The sequence below is a fragment of the Bufo gargarizans genome, chromosome 6, assembly GCF_014858855.1.
Source record: "Bufo gargarizans isolate SCDJY-AF-19 chromosome 6, ASM1485885v1, whole genome shotgun sequence".
Taxonomy (NCBI): Eukaryota; Metazoa; Chordata; class Amphibia; order Anura; family Bufonidae; genus Bufo; species Bufo gargarizans.
Window position 1 is genome coordinate 150,704,004 of NC_058085.1, and position 19,322 is coordinate 150,723,325.

The 19,322-nt window shown below is 47.8% G+C and overlaps 2 protein-coding genes across 3 annotated transcripts in view; one reads left to right on the plus strand and one right to left on the minus strand.

Moving 5' to 3' along the window:
* Positions 1 to 19,322, minus strand: part of LRRC20 (leucine rich repeat containing 20) — an 810,255-nt gene that overhangs the window by 228,856 nt on the left and 562,077 nt on the right. The window lies entirely within an intron of this gene.
* The window catches only part of LOC122941538 (ropporin-1-like), a 52,279-nt gene continuing 34,515 nt past the window's right edge, over positions 1,559 to 19,322 (plus strand). Inside the window, exon 1 of the mRNA XM_044298857.1 lies at positions 1,559 to 1,674. Within this exon, the coding sequence (XP_044154792.1) occupies positions 1,559 to 1,674 (116 nt within the window). The remainder of the gene's footprint in view (positions 1,675 to 19,322) is intronic.

A 19,322-nucleotide genomic window follows, 5' to 3' on the forward strand; every position in this document is an offset into this window, starting at 1 on the left:
CGGTGAGCTCAGCAACACCAAAAGACCCGAAAGACCACGGAAAATAAAAGTGGTGGATGACCAAAGAATCCTTTCCCTGGTGAAGAAAACACCCTTCACAACAGTTGGCCAGATCAAGAACACTCTCCAGGAGGTAGGTGTATGTGTGTCAAAGTCAACAATCAAGAGAAGACTTCACCAGATGTAAACCATTGCTGAGCCTCAAAAACAGGAAGGCCAGATTACAGTTTGCCAAAGACATCTATAAAAGCCTTCACAGTTCTGGAACAACATCCTATGGACAGATGAGACCACGATCAACTTGTACCGGAGTGATGGGAACAGAAGAGTATGGAAAAGGAAAGGAACTGCTCATGATCCTACGCATACCACCTCATCAGTGAACCATGGTGGTGGTAGTGTCATGACGTGGGCATGTATGGCTGCAAATGGAACTGGTTCTCTTGTATTTATTGATAATGTGACTGCTGACAAAAGCAGCAGGATGAATTCTGAAGTGTTTTGGGCAATATTATCTGCTCATATTCAGCCAAATGCTTCAGAACTCATTGGACGGCGCTTCACAGTGCAGATAGACAATGACCCAAAGTATATTGCAAAAGCAACCAGAGTTTTTTAAGGGAAAGAAGTGGAATGTCATGCAATGGCCAAGTCAATCACCTGACCTGAATCCAATTGAGCATGTATTTCACTTGCTGAAGAAAAAACTGAAGGGAAAATGCCCCAAGAACAAGCAGGAACTGAAGTTGCAGTAGAGGCCTGGCCGAGCATCACCAGGGATGAAACCCAGCATCTGGTGATGTCTATGCATTTCAGACTTCAGGCTGTAATTGACTGCAAAGGATTTGAAAGCCAAGTATTAAAAAGTGAAAGTTTGATTTATGATTATTATTCTGTCCCATTACTTTTGGTCCCTTAACAAGTGGGGGGCACATATGCAAACTGTTGTAATTCCTACACCGTTCACCTGATTTGGATGTAAATATCCTAAAATTAAAGCTGACAGTCTGCAGTTAAAACACATCTTGTTCGCTTCATTTCAAATACATTGTGGTGGTGTATAGAGCCAAAAATGTTAGAACTGTGTCAATGTCCCAATATTTATGGACCTGACTGTATATTACCTGACAATCTATCATTATGCAGCTGCAATTATGACAACTGCTCGTTGCTAGGATACCAAGAGGACTGACCAAGGTTGCTATGGATCTACAGACACAAAGTGGTCTCTTGGTCTCATAAAGCTCTACTCTAAAGGTCAGTTAATGGTACAGCTAAATGCAGTTCCAGACTAAGCAATCTTTGGGGTGCATCATACAGATTCAAAGATTTTCCTTTCAGACATCCATACAGTGATGAATTACATTAGGATATCTGTACCTTCATAGACCTAATTAGATGCTAGGCAGATATTGCCTAATACAGTTAGAATAACATTGTATGTCTATTTATTAGTAGGTCACCAATGTGTTTCTGTACATTTTGCATAGCTTTATTGGCCATGTGGATCTATATACTGTATAATATCTAGTGGTGTCATGTCTTTCCAGACTCAGCCATGCCAATAGCAGAAGACCAAATGACAATTCCGTCAGAGTTACCGGAAATGTTAAAGCAGTTCACAAGAGATGCCATTAATACACAGCCATCAGACCTGTTGGAGTGGTCTTACATGTATGTTATTATCTTCTTGAATTTACCATACATTAGTAGCACCAGGGACGTAGCTAGAGGCTCATGGGCCCTGGTACAAGAGTTCAGCTTGGGGCTCCCTTCCCTTAGCTTTGTGGCCAGGGGCAGGGAAGCACATTGCCTTAGTGCTGCCTGAGGTAAAAATCTAAATGCCCCCCCATGCCAAATTCTTGACATTTCCCCTTCCCTCCAGCCAGAGGTGTAACTTGACCTGTATGCACTTTCTATAATTCCAGTGTCTTCTAATGTGGCACAAGGGTCTTTGGGCCCCCTCAGGCTCCTGGGCCCGGTAGTAACTGCTACCTCTGCAACCCCTATAGCTATGCCCCTGAGTAGCATGTGAGTACTTACTGTATATCGATGAGCAACCTAACAAATAAGGAGCTCACTCCTCTGGGGAGGGGGCATCTGTGCACACATTGAATATAAGGGAAGCTTCTCCAAGGGCCCCACTGTAGTGTCATGGCTACTCTTTATGATGAATGTGCATAATACCTTGTCCAGACAACCAATTTAGGGTCCATTCACACGTCCGCAATTATATTCAGCATTTTGTGGAAAGGAATTGGAGACCCATTCATTTCTATGGGGCCGCACAATGTGCTGCCCGGATTCGGAAATGTCTGCAATTCCGATCCCGGAAAAAATAGAACATGTCCTATTCTTGTCCGCAATTACGGACAAGAATAGGCATATTCTATAAGTACCGGCGATGTGCGGTCCACAAAATGTGGAACGCACATTGTCGATGTCCGTGTTTTGCGGATCTGGGTATGGACCCTTAAAGAAGTTTTAAAGAAGGTGGCTGTAAATTTGTAATGTATTTCTATAACTCTTATTGCTCCTAACTTCCGTTCTGGACTGTAGTCACATGACCATGTCCATCTAGCTCTTCCTTATTTCCTGTGATGTTATGTCCATGGGCATGTCAAAGCAGCAACGGGTGATGTGATAGGGGAGTGATTATGTAACTATCTGGGAGGGAGGGGCTATACATTAGCTGGATGTTGTTAGAGGCAAGATATGACAGGGAAAGGAGAAGTGCATCATGGGTTTGGTTGGATACAGCACCAGGAAGTGGATGTAAGCAAATCAGAGTTTATTTACATTAAAAACGGGTCAGGAGAGAGCAAAATGTATGAAAGCATGAGGAAGATGTATATGAGATAAGCAACTACATGAGCATACTGCATCTGTTTAAAACCATAATAATTCTGGGAAACTTCTTTAAGGCTTTTTGAAGTAACTGAGTAGGGTCCCCAATCAGGACCCTACTTTAAAGAGGACCTTTCACCACTCCTGAAATGCCTGTGTTAATAGCTTCGTGCATTCCCCATGTAATAATAATTATGGAGCATCTATTCTTATGCCTGAATATTGTACCATTACTTTATTATTTCTACTAGAAGTTATGAATTAATTGCTAGCAGTCTGCAGTAAGGGTACAGATGGGGGGGGGGAATAAGTTGGGGGGGTGTATCTGCACAGACTGAAAATTGCAGCACTGATTGGATAGAGTAAGTCTGTGCAAGTACACCCCACCAACTGGTTACCACCTCTCTGTACCCTTACTGCAGACTGTTAGCAATTCATTCATAACTTCTAGTAGAAATAATAAAGGAATGACACAACATAGAGCCATAAGAACAGATGCTCCAGAATTGTTATCACATGGGAAATGCATAAAGCTATTGAAACAGGCTTGTCAGGAGTGGTGAAAGGTCCTCTTTAAGTCAAAAAGCAAAGCCAGTGAAAAGAACAGCTCTTGCATAGTATGAACTAGTACTGCCCTTCCTAACCTCCCTAAGAGAACTGTCATTATGCAAATATATCCAAAGAAAGTGGGTTATCCAATATAGACACCTTTGATACTTTTCCATCATCCTCCACAACTGGATCATCTGTAGGTCCAGAGTTTTTAGGGACACAGATTATGTCAATGCACATAGTAGTAACAGCTGTCATTCTTAAAGGGGTGTTTGTACAGACCGTCCCTATTGGCCAAACCTGCAGAGGGAAGCCTACTTACCCTCTTCCCACTGCTGGGTGCCGGTCAATTGGTCACGCAGGTCACTGGTGCAGCCAGTCACTGGTTGCAGTGACATCAAGGTGGATGTCAGAGGGGGACCTGAGTAATGCAGCAGCAGGGAACAAAGTAGCCAAGACCAAGTGGCGGGGAGTAGGTAACTATACTTCCCTTTGCAAGTTTGGCCAGGAGCTGAAATACTCGCAAAAAGGTGAACACCGCCTTTAAAGGGAACCTGTCATCAACGTTATGCTGCTCATACTAACAGCAGAATAGAGTAGAGACAGGTGAGTTGATTTCAGCGGTCTGTAATTTATAAGTTAAAAGTAAGTGGTTGCCGAGAACCAACATCACAGTCATCGCGGACTGGGCCTGGAAAAGAGTCACGGCCACCAGAGAAGAGTCATGGTCCTGCTGTCCATGCCCACCTGCTGGTGATTGACAGTCTTCTACCTAGTTTTCTCCCTAGAAGAGAACTGCCAATCATCAGCAGGTGGCGGGGAGAGCAAGAGATTATAAATAACCATGACTCTTCTCAGGTAGATTTGACTCTTTTCAAGGCCTGGGCTGCAATGATTATGATGCTGGTTCTAAGCAACCACTTACTATTAGCTCCGCTGAATCAGCATTTCTGTCACTATTTTATGCTGCCCTCAGTGAGGTCAGCATAAAGTTGATGACAGGTTCCCTTTAAGACAGGAGACTTTTCATGCATGCCGTAAAATTGTAATTAATGGCAGCTTCTGCCCAGTTTTGTGCATGTGTTGTACTCTGCTCCATATCAAGAGCGCACTAAGCTCAAAAGCTTAATTTTATTTTCCCTGATACATTTCACACCCCACATGTTTTATTGTCATGGCCATACATACTCATATTAAATTCTGACATCTCTCTTGTTGTGCAAGTGACAGAACCTGAAATGATATAACCCTGGATACAGATGATATTCCTCAAGGGAAAAAAATGACTTGTATGGTGTGCAAAACAATTTTCCATCATGCCTGAAATCACCACTAGTCATTCAGATAACACAGCGCCATTAATCCCCCCAAAAATCTTGTAGCATATTTCAGCTTTATGAAATCTTTATTATATATAGGGAATGGGTTTTGTTACCGTCCAGCCCATTACATACAAAGCAACAAAGTACAAATCAGTGTTATAAATTTAGCCCTATTCTATAATATATAAGGAATATTTAGCTAACAGAGATGAGTGAAGTTCTTGAAATCCATTTCTGGTCAGATTCTAATGAATCATTCTGCAGATATGATATGGGTACAAATAAATTCAACCCGAATCTAGAGTGACTAGATTGCCCTACTAGATTGACATCATTTTTTTAAATCAGATTTTATTTTTTGAGTATAGCTTTTTTTTTTTCAATTCCTGAAAATGATTATGGGGGCTACATTATATGTGTGGGGGCACTAAGGGGGCATAACTACTGTATGGAGGTGCTAAGGTGGCTTTCAACTGTTAAGGAGGCGCTAAGTGGATGTTCAACTGTGTAATGGAGCATAACTATTGTGTGGGAGCACTTACAGGGCATTCTTCCTGTGAGGCAGGGTACCAGAGTATAATCCGGTGGGCTCAGGCTCTGATTCAATAGTACTGAAGGTCCCAAAGGTTTAGGAGAAAAAAACTAAAGCATCTTGACCTGCCTTTGAGGATAATCCACCACTAAAATGTATTTATTTGGTTCAAACCCTATTAGATATTTTTCAAGATATAGAGGTTGGACCCCAAGAATAATGTCTTCTGGTGGGCCCAAGGAACATGTCACGGCTGGGGATGGGGAAAACCCTCAGCTGTGCGGTGCCAGGTGATGATAAGGTTGCTACTTGGCCAGAACCACAGAATTAGGGAGCAGGTCACCTCCTAGCGCTTCCCTAATCTGACCCTGACTCCTAGCTGCATGAGCCGCCCTTAAAGGTAGGAGGGCCCATACTCAGGAACCTCGGATCCCTACTGACCCTCCGTCGTTCCCTGAGCTAGGAGCTGGGTAGACAGCCCGTTCCTCCTGGACACGGAGAAACAGGAGTCTAAAGTGGCCAAGCTACAAGGGGAACAGAAACAACTTATGGCAGTGACAGGCAAATGCAACCAACACAACACTCACCTGCCACAGACAACAAAACCTGGAACCCATGTGCAAGTGCTGCTGTTCAGAACACAAACGAACAGAGCACACACCGGACATCACACAGGAACCCAGGACCATAAGTTGCAATAATAAGGAAACCCCACACACACCTTCATAACACCGTGTAACATAGTTTTATGACCAGAAGGGTGGCCCCCACTGGCAGATGGTAAAATAACCAGGAGGATGTCTCCAGCAAGCATGGCTGAAGCACCCTCTCTGACTACTGCCTTACACTGAGGCTATATATAGGCCAAGTAGCCACACCCACAGTCAAACACACCCAGGGTTCACACAGAAAGAAGGGAGTTAACCCTTCCTACACCAGGCAGGGTAGTGAAGCCACACAAAGGGAAAAGCACACAAACACACTCACCTGTTACCGCCAGCAACGGCATGCGTGGCAACCATGTCCTGAAGAACAGCCAGCAGGCCGAGACACTGCCACCACATGCACACAACACCAGACGTTGCCGTGGACAAGCGCAAGTGAAGGGAGGTGTCTAAGTGCATACAAACATGACCTCGTGCACAACAAACAGACAAAGAAAGTGCACACAAACACACGTTGCCAAGGGCAACCGCACGCATGCCTGTTGTCCGCGGCAACCGCACCTGAGGCAAACCACTAAGTGCCCCCAGCTGCGGTTGACACAACACCAAACCGCGGGCAACTGCATGCTGCTCCCAAGGAGTCACGACCATGACCAAGGGTCGTGACAGAACAACAGTTTAATGCTGCTATAAGGGAGTATCACTACTGTGGGAGCACTAAGGGAGCATTTCTACTGTGTGGGGGAACAAAAAGAGTGTTCTACTGTGTTGGGGCATAAAGGGGACTGGGCAGGATTGGGTGTGTATAGAAAGACAATGCACCCAGTTAGGCTTATTGTAAAACAAATGCTACATGTTCCACTGATCTTGTCCCTCCTGGGGCTTTTCAAAAGTTGTGAGGTATGGTTAACAGCATATGCTTTACAGCAGCCACCATAGATCATAGACACAGTTGACAGGAGCTGACCTCATTGATTTCCATCAAAGAGATTTCTAGGCATGATCTGTGACCTGTGCAGAGGTCATATTACAAACAATGAATACATTTGCTTTGACAATCACCTATTGTGAATGGTGGATCCTGTAAAAGTGCAGGATTATAATTTTTTTTATATTGACAATGACATGGGAAATTAAAAATGAAAACATTATTTACCAATATGTTTAACATAAAAATTTGATTCAAACAAACGTTCACTTTCTGTTAACGCAGTTCCTTTTATGCCAAGACAGCATTAGTAATGTCAAAGTGACATATGCGGCTACGGCTGAATGGATGGGCGGTGGTAACAAATGGCCTGTTTAAAAACATGCAGTGCAATGTCAGATTTTATTTTTAAATAAAAACATAGTACACAATTTATTCATTTTTGGTGGTATATGTCCTCTTCTCTGTCTTAGGCCTCCTGTACACGAACGTGTGCGCCCCGTGGCCGTGCTGAGGCCCCCAAATTGCAGACCACAAGGCACGAACATTGACCGTGGGGCAGCCGCAGCGGATTGCGGACCCATTCACTTTAATGGGTCCGCGATCAGCCCGTTAAGCAAAAAGATAGGACGTGTTCTATCTTTTTGTGGAACGGAAGTACAGGATGAAACCCCACGGAAGCATTCCATACTGCTTCTGTAGGGTTCCGTTCCGTGCTTCCGTTCCGCACCATTCCGCATCTCTGGATTTTCAGACCAAATCAAGTGAATAGGTCCGTATACATGATGCAGAATTCCCACGGAACAGCGCCCACGTATTGCGGATCCGCAAATTCGGTCCGCAATACGGCCACAGAGCACACACGCTCGTGTGAAAGAGGACTTATGACCTGTAAAATGGCAGCCACGATTTTGAGATATTAGTCCAAGTCGAATTGCAAAAGATTTGAATTCAACTAAAATTAGATTTTTGGGTACATTTAAGACTAATTTGGTTCATTTAGTATCAATTTGTATAGGCTGAGTTCACATCACCATTTAGCTTTCTATTCTTATGATCCGTCAGAAGAAGAGAAAAAAATAAGCAGATCCTGTTGCATCAGTTGCCATCCATTTGGGACATTTCCATCTGAGATCTGTTTTTTTTAGATCTCAGATGGAAATGGCTGAAAGGGATGACAACTGTTGCAACGGGATCCATATTTTTTTTTAACAGGATCCTGTTTTTTCCCCCCTCTCTCTTCTTCTGACGGATCTGAAGGACGGAAAGCTAAACGGTGATGTGAAATCAGCCTTAGACTACTTTCACATCTGCGCTTTCTCTGAGGATCTCAATAGCGGGGGAAAAAGCTTCAGTTTTGTCCCCATTCATTGTCAATTGGGCCAAAACTGAATTGAAGGGAATGGAGTGCACTAGCATGCATTCCGTTCTGTTTCATTGTTTTCCCGGGACGTACACAAAAGCGCTGCAAGCAACGTTTCTGAGTGCGTCCTGGGATGTGGACCAAAACGAATCCGTCATAACTCACAATACAAGTCAATAGTTACGGATCAGTTTTCTCTGACACAAAAGAAAACGGATCCGTCCCCTATTGACTTACAATGGTTTTAGAGACGGATCTGGGATTAAAAGACCTTAACATGTATAGCTTGGAAGAAAGACGAGACAGAGGGGATATGATAGAAACTTTTAAATACATAAAGGGAATCAACACGGTAAAAGAGGAGAGAATATTTAAAAGAAGAAAAACTGCTACAAGAGGACATAGTTTTAAATTAGAGGGGTAAAGGTTTAAAAGTAATATCAGGAAGTATTACTTTACTGAGAGAGTAGTGGATGCATGGAATAGCCTTCCTGCAGAAGTGGTAGCTGTAGCTTTTCATCACCATTCCTTAATTTGGTCCTCTCGCCAAGCCCGCTTAAAGAGGGACATGAGATCTTGTGCCCTGATTATCAAACTCTTAAGCATCCACAGTCAGAAGAAGATGGAGGTGGGGAACGGCAATTAGTGTTTCACGAGGTGGATGATGATGATGAGACACAGTTGCCAATAAGTCAACCGCAATTAGTATCTCAAGAGGTTGATGATGAGGATGAGACACAGTTGTCAATAAGTGAGGTTGTTGTTAGGTAAACAAGTCAGGAGGATGACCAGAGTGAGGTGGTGGACGATGAAATCACTGACCCAACCTGGGAAGGTGGCAAGCCGAGCAAGGACAGCAGTACATAGGTGGAGGGATTCGCAGCACTGCAACAGGCTGAAAAAGGCAGTGGGGTGGCAAAAGGGAGAAGGCGCGCCACACCAAACAGGCCCGCAACTGTTCCCTGGAGCACCCCCTTGCGGAAATCTCCCTTGCCAAGGGGTAGGTGTTCTGCAGTCTGCCGCTTTTTTGATGAAAGTGCGGACAATAAAAGAATTGTCATTTGCAACCTGTGCCGTACCAAAATGAGCAGGGGCATGAACACTAGCAACCTCACCACTACCAGCATGATCCGCAACATGGCATCAAAGCACCCTAATAGGTGGGCCGAACGCCTGGGTCCACAATCAGTGTCTGCGGGTCACACCACTGCCTCCTCTTCCCATGTGTTATGTGCTGGCCAATCCCTTGTCCAAGACACAGGCCCGCCCTGCATCTGGACTTTTATAAGCACCATCAGCTAGCACATCCACTTCTGGGTCCCAGTGCAGCGTACAGATGTCCAAACCCCAGGCCTTTGAATGAAAGCGCAAATACACTGACCACTGAGGAAGGGGCATGCTCCACCCCGAAACTTGTTTGGTGTACAGCAGTAATCAACAAGAATTGACCTATAGACTTTTATCTCCCAAATTGGCTAACACGCCTTTTTGAAAAGCCGGCAAGCTACAGGCTGTACTTTGTTTTACAGCAAGCTTTTTAAGTTCAGTCCGGACATCATATTATGGCAGCATATATCACATCACTCAGTCCGATCACGTGGGCCAACATGTAACTACGCCTCAACACATGACACGCCATCATCGGACCCACGGAAGGTCCTGCCGAATACAGTTAAATTACCACAGTACGCTATACAACGACTCCAAGACCGGTAAAGTACCGCAGTTAACACTGCCAACTTTATGTACAAGCGATAAACTAGCATTAACTGTGGATTATACTTACTGAATACTGAGAATTCGAAGCCAACACTGCCAGATTCACTTGAATACGGTTCTGCCATTTAATTATGTACTAATACTAACAGTGTTGCACCTATATTTGTCCAGACTTTTTTTCAATTTTTTTAAATTTTTTAACCCTGGGACTTTTGGGACATCCAACGGACTAACCAACTGGTCCAATGACCTCTATATTGTTTTTATTTGAACCTCGATAGTTGGAGTACTCAATATTAATACCAGTGACTTTATCTTACTGCAGTTTTTTCTCTTTACTTATTGTTCACCAGTGAATTATTTCTTTATTTTTCATTTTCAATTATATTTATTTTTATTCTTATCTTTATTCTTATTTTCATCAAATTTATGTATTATTATGCTATATAATAATTAAGACATATCGTAGTGTGCATCTATTTGTTTTTTTATATACTAGGAATAAATTAATTGTTTTTAATTCAACACGATTTGTGTCCTTGGCGCCAGTTAGTCGTGTGCCCCCACTCTCTTTCACTTACTTGCTAGCACATCCACTTCTTTGTCCCAGCGCAGCGTGCGGATGTCCATATCCCAGGCCTTTGAACGAAAGTGCAAATACTCAGCCACCCACCCACAGGCCATAGCACTAAATGCGCACCTTTCCAAATTGCTGGCCCTGGAAATGTTGCCATTTAGGCATGTGGATACTGAGGCTTTCCGCAGCCTGATGGCAGCGGCCGTCCCTCGTTACTCAGTCCCCAGCCACCACTATTTTTCCCGGTGTGCCATCCCCGCCTGTCACGGCAGGGAGTGGGGGAAACCCCCCACCGTGCGGTGTCAAAGGGTAGTCGGGAATCAGCCTGGCCAAAAGGAGTAATAAGGGAGCAGGTCACCTACAGTGTCCCTAATCCTCTCCCTGACTCCTCACTGTATGAGCGGACCCCGATGGTGGGACGGCTCATACCCTGGATACCTAATATCCTGAGTCACCCTGGAAATCCCTCACTTAGGAGCAGGGTAGAGACGATCTGTTCATCCCAGTCATGGAGGAACAGGAGTCTCTATCTGAGGCCAGGCTGCAAGGAGAGAGGAACACATAGAACTAAACTAAGCCACACATTACCACCGGCAACAGCATGTGTGGCAACTTGTCACAGAATCACCCAGAAGGCCGAGACACTGCCACCGCATGCTCTCACAGCAACACATTGCCGCGGGCAACAGCAAGTGTGGCAACAGTGTCACAGCGCAAACCAAAGGCACAAAGTGACACTCCCACCCCTCAAAGCCCCCCTAACAAAGAAAAAGGGGAACTAAACAGAACACCCAAAAAACAACAGGGCGGGGGGGTAGGGGTAAGTAACAGGATCAGCGTCAGAGCAAGGATGTCTCTCTAAGACTGCCGCCAGCCCCTGGAACAACACACAGGAATCAGGGCACCAGCCACCAAACAGCCCAGAGAAACCGCACTGAACGCTGTGTCCACCTCAGACAAGGTTCACAGCAGGTCGCTGCCAGCATGCATCCCCAACCAGTACACCAAAGGAATGCATCCAGCACACAACACAAGAACCTGAACCACTAAGGAATGGACGAGGAGAGACGCAAACACAAGTGACGGTTCACTCCTACTGCAACCAACTGTCACAGGGAACCGCACTGTTAACAGCCTCTCACCTTTCACCCTCCCTTCGGAGGATAAGCATGCACGCCAGAAAATGTCAGGTGACACATGCTGGGCCCTCTTCCGAAGGCCGAGACACTGCCACCGCATGCTCTCACAGCAACACGTTGCAGCGGGCATCAGCAAGTGTGGCAACAGTGTCACAGCGCAAACCTTGCCTTACACCAGCATGTGTCCCGTAGCATCACCCGTGCCCTGACCAACGCAGTTATTGGGAAGGTCCACTTAACGAGTGCTTTTGGCCAGGGACGTTAAATTTCCCTGACGGCACACTGGGTGAATGTTGTGGAGGCTGGGATGTCACAGGTTCTACCGACGCCAAGGATTCCGGGCTCTATTTCCATCAGGATTTCCGCCACCACCTACATTAGTGGCTGCAACCCCTCCTTCTCCTCCTCCACCTCCTCCTCCATCTCCACCTCTGAATTGTCATCTTGCAGCGCCAGTCAGCCATCAGTCAGTAGCTGGAAGCAGTGTAGCACTGCAATGGGGAAGCGGCAACAGGCCATGCTGAAACGTACTGTATTTGCTTAGGTAACAAACAGCACACCGCCGCAGAGCTGTGGCAGGGTATTAGGGACCAGATTGAGCTGTGGCTCTCCCCATTCAACCTACAACTAGGCATGGTTGTGTCTGATAATGGCCGTAACTTGGTGGCGGCTTTGGAGCTCGGCAAGCTGACACACATACCATGCCTAGCCCACGTGTTAAACTTAATGGTAGGTTCTCAAAACCTACCCCAATTTGCCTGAGCTACTGGTGAAGGTGCACCACGTGTGTGCCCATTTCCGAAAGTCATCTACAGCTGCCGCCGTTCTGCAATTGCCAGCTCACCGACTGGTGTGCGACGTAAGCACCTGCTGGAACTCCACGTTCCACATGTTCACCAGGCTTTGTGAGATGCAGAGGGCAGTAGTGGAATACCAGCTGCAACATGGTCGTCACCTTTCCAGTCAGCTGCCGCTCTTCACAAGCGATGAGTGGGCATGGATGTCTGACCTCTGTGAGGTTTATGCATTTTTGAGGAATCAACACAGATGGTGAGCGGCAATGCCGCTATTATCATCGTAAACATCCTGCTTCTGTGTCTACTGAAACTCTCGCTGCTCACAACGAAGGCGGATGCTTTGCATGTGGAAGAGGTGGAAATGGGGGAAGACAGTACACAGGATGATAGCCAGACCACCCTCAGTTCGTCTTCTCAGCGCAAATTGGATGAGGATGAGGAGGAGGAGCAGGAGATGGTTGCCTCCACTATAACAGGTTTATTCCATCGGTTCCTGTGCTGGAGAGGACTAGCAAAATGGTGCAATACCAGAAGGTCCTTGTGGAAAAATTGCTCCAAAAATTTCCAGCTGACAACGCTGGTGGCAGAGTATGTTGTTCCTTGGGCGAGGGGAGACGAGGGGAACATACAGCAGTTCCAACAGAGGCAAGGCAACACTCTCCAAGGCCTGGGACAGTTTCATGACACCCTGCCTGCACCCTCACCCTGATGCATGGCCTACTGTCACAAAGAGGGAAACATTTTGGAAGATGGTGAAGGAAGTATGTAGCAGACAGTGTCTGCGTCCTCAATGATCCCCCTGTGCCTTACAACTATTGGGAGTCCAAGCTGGTCACGTGGCATGAACTGGCGCTCTACACCTTGGAGGTGCTGGCCTGCGCTGCCACCAGCATTTGTCAGAGCGGGTATTTAGTGCTGCTGGGGGCATAATAACTTATAAGTAGAGTTGAGCGAACACCTGGATGTTCGGGTTCGAGAAGTTCGGCCGAACATCCCGGAAATGTTCGGGTTCGGGATCCGAACCCGATCCGAACTTCGTCCCGAACCCGAACCCCATTGAAGTCAATGGGGACCCGAACTTTTCGGCACTAAAACGGCTGTAAAACAGCCCAGGAAAGGGCTAGAGGGCTGCAAAAGGCAGCAACATGTAGGTAAATCCCCTGCAAACAAATGTGGATAGGGAAATTAATTAAAATAAAAATTAAATAAATAAAAATTAACCAAAATCAATTGGAGAGAGGTTCCATAGCAGAGAATCTGGCTTCCCGTCACCCACCACTGGAACAGTCCATTCTCAGATATTTAGGCCCCGGCACCCAGGCAGAGGAGAGAGGTCCCGTAACAGAGAATCTGTCTTCATGTCAGCAGAGAATTAGTCTGCATGTCATAGCAGAGAATGAGGCTTCACGTCAGCCACCACTGCAACAGTCCATTGGCATATATTTAGGCCTAGCACACAGGCAGAGGAGAGAGGTCCCGTAACAAAGAATCTGGCTTCATGTCAGCAGAGAATCAGTCTGCATGTCATAGCAGAGAATGAGGCTTCACGTCAGCCACCACTGCAACAGTCCATTGGCATATATTTAGGCCCAGCACACACACAGGCAGAGGAGAGAGGTCCCGTAACAGAGAATCTGTCTTCATGTCAGCAGAGAATTAGTCTGCATGTCATAGCAGAGAATGAGGCTTCACGTCACCCACCACTGCAACAGTCCATTGGCATATATTTAGGCCTAGCACACAGGCAGAGCAGAGAGGTCCCGTAACAGACAATCTGGCTTCATGACAGCAGAGAATCAGTCTGCATGTCATAGCAGAGAATGAGGCTTCACGTCACCCACCACTGCAACAGTCCATTGGCATATATTTAGGCCTAGCACACAGGCAGAGGAGAGAGGTCCCGTAACAGAGAATCTGTCTTCATGTCAGCAGAGAATCAGTCTGCATGTCATAGCAGAGAATGAGGCTTCACGTCAGCCACCACTGCAACAGTCCATTGGCATATATTTAGGCCCAGCACCCAGGCAGAGGAGGGAGGTCCCGTAACAGAGAATCTGTCTTCATGTCAGCAGAGAATTAGTCTGCATGTCATAGCAGAGAATGAGGCTTCACGTCAGCCACCACTGCAACAGTCCATTGGCATATATTTAGGCCCAGCACACACACAGGCAGAGGAGAGAGGTCCCGTAACAGAGAATCTGGCTTCATGTCAGCAGAGAATCAGTCTGCATGTCATAGCAGAGAATGAGGCTTCACGTCAGCCACCACTGCAACAGTCCATTGGCATATATTTAGGCCCAGCACACACACAGGCAGAGGAGAGAGGTCCCGTAACAGAGAATCTGGCTTCATGTCAGCAGAGAATCAGTCTGCATGTCATAGCAGAGAATGAGGCTTCACGTCAGCCACCACTGCAACAGTCCATTGGCATATATTTAGGCCCAGCACACACACAGGCAGAGGAGAGAGGTCCCGTAACAGAGAATCTGGCTTCATGTCAGCAGAGAATCAGTCTGCATGTCATAGCAGAGAATGAGGCTTCACGTCAGCCACCACTGCAACAGTCCATTGGCATATATTTAGGCCCAGCACACACACAGGCAGAGGAGAGAGGTCCCGTAACAGAGAATCTGGCTTCATGTCAGCAGAGAATCAGTCTGCATGACATAGCAGAGAATGAGGCTTCACGTCAGCCACCACTGCAACAGTCCATTGGCATATATTTAGGCCCAGCACACACACAGGCAGAGGAGAGAGGTCCCGTAACAGAGAATCTGTCTTCATGTCAGCAGAGAATTAGTCTGCATGTCATAGCAGAGAATGAGGCTTCACGTCACCCACCACTGCAACAGTCCATTGGCATATATTTAGGCCTAGCACACAGGCAGAGCAGAGAGGTCCCGTAACAGACAATCTGGCTTCATGACAGCAGAGAATCAGTCTGCATGTCATAGCAGAGAATGAGGCTTCACGTCACCCACCACTGCAACAGTCCATTGGCATATATTTAGGCCTAGCACACAGGCAGAGCAGAGAGGTCCCGTAACAGACAATCTGGCTTCATGTCAGCAGAGAATCAGTCTGCATGTCATAGCAGAGAATGAGGCTTCACGTCACCCACCACTGCAACAGTCCATTGGCATATATTTAGGCCTAGCACACAGGCAGAGCAGAGAGGTCCCGTAACAGACAATCTGGCTTCATGACAGCAGAGAATCAGTCTGCATGTCATAGCAGAGAATGAGGCTTCACGTCACCCACCACTGCAACAGTCCATTGGCATATATTTAGGCCTAGCACACAGGCAGAGCAGAGAGGTCCCGTAACAGACAATCTGGCTTCATGTCAGCAGAGAATCAGTCTGCATGTCATAGCAGAGAATGAGGCTTCACGTCACCCACCACTGCAACAGTCCATTGGCATATATTTAGGCCTAGCACACAGGCAGAGCAGAGAGGTCCCGTAACAGACAATCTGGCTTCATGTCAGCAGAGAATCAGTCTGCATGTCATAGCAGAGAATGAGGCTTCACGTCACCCACCACTGCAACAGTCCATTGGCATATATTTAGGCCTAGCACACAGGCAGAGCAGAGAGGTCCCGTAACAGACGATCTGGCTTCATGTCAGCAGAGAATCAGTCTGCATGTCATAGCAGAGAATCAGGCTTCACGTCAGCCACCACTGCAACAGTCCATTGTCATAAATTTAGGCCCAGCACCCAGGCAGAGGAGAGAGGTCCCGTAACAGACAATCTGGCTTCATGTCAGCAGAGAATTAGTCTGCATGTCATAGCAGAGAATCAGGCTTCATGTCAGCCACCACTGCAACAGTCCATTGGCATATATTTAGGCCTAGCACACAGGCAGAGGAGAGGTTCATTCAACTTTGGGTAGCATCGCAATATAATGGTAAAATGAAAATAAAAATAGGATTGAATGAGGAAGTGCCCTGGAGTCCAATAATATATGGTTATGGGGAGGTAGTTAATGTCTAATCTGGACAAGGGACGGACAGGTCCTGTGGGATCCATGCCTGGTTCATTTTTATGAACGTCAGCTTGTCCACATTGGCTGTAGACAGGCGGCTGCGTTTGTCTGTAATGACGCCCCCTGCCGTGCTGAATACACGTTCAGACAAAACGCTGGCTGCCGGGCAGGCCAGCACCTCCAAGGCATAAAAGGCTAGCTCTGGCCACGTGGACAATTTAGAGACCCAGAAGTTGAATGGGGCCGAACCATCAGTCAGTACGTGGAGGGGTGTGCACACGTACTGTTCCACCATGTTAGTGAAATGTTGCCTCCTGCTAACACGTTGCGTATCAGGTGGTGGTGCAGTTAGCTGTGGCGTGTTGACAAAAGTTTTCCACATCTCTGCCATGCTAACCCTGCCCTCAGAGGAGCTGGCCGTGACACAGCTGCCTTGGCGACCTCTTGCTCCTCCTCTGCCTTGGCCTTGGGCTTCCACTTGTTCCCCTGTGACATTTGGGAATGCTCTCAGTAGCGCGTCTACCAACGTGCGCTTGTACTCGCGCATCTTCCTATCACGCTCCAGTGCAGGAAGTAAGGTGGGCACATTGTCTTTGTAGCGTGGATCCAGCAGGGTGGCAACCCAGTAGTCCGCACAGGTTAAAATGTGGGCAACTCTGCTGTCGTTGCGCAGGCACTGCAGCATGTAGTCGCTCATGTGTGCCAGGCTGCCCAGGGGTAAGGACAAGCTGTCCTCTGTGGGAGGCGTATCGTCATCGTCCTGCCTTTCCCCCCAGCCACGCACCAGTGATGGACCCGAGCTGCGTTGGGTGCCACCCCGCTGTGACCATGCTTCATCCTCATCCTCCTCCACCTCCTCCTCATCCTCGTCCTCCTCGTCCTCCAGTAGTGGGCCCTGGCTGGCCACATTTGTACCTGGCCTCTGCTGTTGCAAAAAACCTCCCTCTGAGTCACTTCGAAGAGACTGGCCTGAAAGTGCTAAAAATGACCCCTCTTCCTCATCCTCCTCCTCCTCCTCCTGGGCCACCTCCTGTTCCATCATCGCCCTAAGTGTTTTCTCAAGGAGACATAGAAGTGGTATTGTAACGCTGATAACGGTGTCATCGCCACTGGCCATGTTGGTGGAGTACTCGAAACAGCGCAACAGGGCACACAGGTCTCGCATGGAGGCCCAGTCATTGGTGGTGAAGTGGTGCTGTTCTGTAGTGCGACTGACCCGTGCGTGCTGCAGCTGAAACTCCACTATGGCCTGCTGCTGCTCGCACAGTCTGTCCAGCATGTGCAAGGTGGAGTTCCACCTGGTGGGCACGTCGCATATGAGGCGGTGAGCGGGAAGGCCGAAGTTACGCTGTAGCGCAGACAGGCGAGCAGCGGCAGGATGTGAACGCCGGAAGCGCGAACAGACGGCCCGCACTTTATGCAGCAGCTCTGACATGTCGGGGTAGTTGTGAATGAACTTCTGCACCACCAAATTCAGCACATGCGCCAAGCAAGGGATGTGCGTCAAATTGGCTAGTCCCAGAGCTGCAACGAGATTTCGCCCATTATCACACACCACCAGGCCGGGCTTGAGGCTCACCGGCAGCAACCACTCGTCGGTCTGTTGTTCAATACCCCGCCACAACTCCTGTGCGGTGTGGGGCCTGTCCCCCAAACATATGAGTTTCAGAATGGCCTGCTGACGTTTACCCCGGGCTGTGCTGAAGTTGGTGGTGAAGGTGTGTGGCTGACTGGATGAGCAGGTGGAAGAAGAGGAGGAGGAAGCCGAGAAGGAGGAGGTGGCAACAGGAGGCAAAGAATGTTGCCCTGCGATCCTTGGCGGCGGCAGGACGTGCGCCAAACAGCTCTCCGCCTGGGGCCCAGCTGCCACTACATTTACCCAGTGTGCAGTTAGGGAGATATAGCGTCCCTGGCCGTGCTTACTGGTCCACGTATCTGTGGTTAGGTGGACCTTGCTACAGATGGCGTTGCGCAGTGCACACTTGATTTTATCGGATACTTGGTTGTGCAGGGAAGGCACGGCTCTCTTGGAGAAGTAGTGCCGGCTGGGAACAACATACTGTGGGACAGCAAGCGACATGAGCTGTTTGAAGCTGTCTGTGTCCACCAGCCTAAATGACAGCATTTCATAGGCCAGTAGTTTAGAAATGCTGGCATTCAGGGCCAGGGATCGAGGGTGGCTAGGTGGGAATTTACGCTTTCTATCAAATGTTTGTGAGATGGAGAGCTGAACGCTGGCGTGTGACATGGTTGAGACGCTTGGTGACGGAGGTGGTGGTGGTGGTGTTGGTGGTACATCCCCTGTTTGCTGGGCGGCAGGTGCCAACGTTCCTCCAGAGGCGGAGGAAGAGGCCGAGGCGGCAGCAGCAGAATAGGCCGAGGCGGCAGCAGCAGAAGAGGTAGCAGGGGGAGCCTGAGTGACTTCCTTGGTTTTAAGGTGTTTACTCCACTGCAGTTCATGCTTTGCATGCAGGTGCCTGGTCATGCAGGTTGTGCTCAGGTTCAGAACGTTAATGCCTCGCTTCAGGCTCTGATGGCACAGCGTGCAAACCACTCGGGTCTTGTCGTCAGCACATTGTTTGAAGAAGTGCCATGCCAGGGAACTCCTTGAAGCTGCCTTTGGGGTGCTCGGTCCCAGATGGCGGCGGTCAGTAGCAGGCGGAGTCTCTTGGCGGCGGGTGTTCTGCTTTTGCCCACTGCTCCCTCTTTTGCTACGCTGTTGGCTCGGTCTCACCACTGCCTCTTCCTCCGAACTGTGAAAGTCAGTGGCACGACCTTCATTCCATGTGGGGTCTAGGACCTCATCGTCCCCTGCATCGTCTTCCACCCAGTCTTGATCCCTGACCTCCTGTTCAGTCTGCACACTGCAGAAAGACGCAGCAGTTGGCACCTG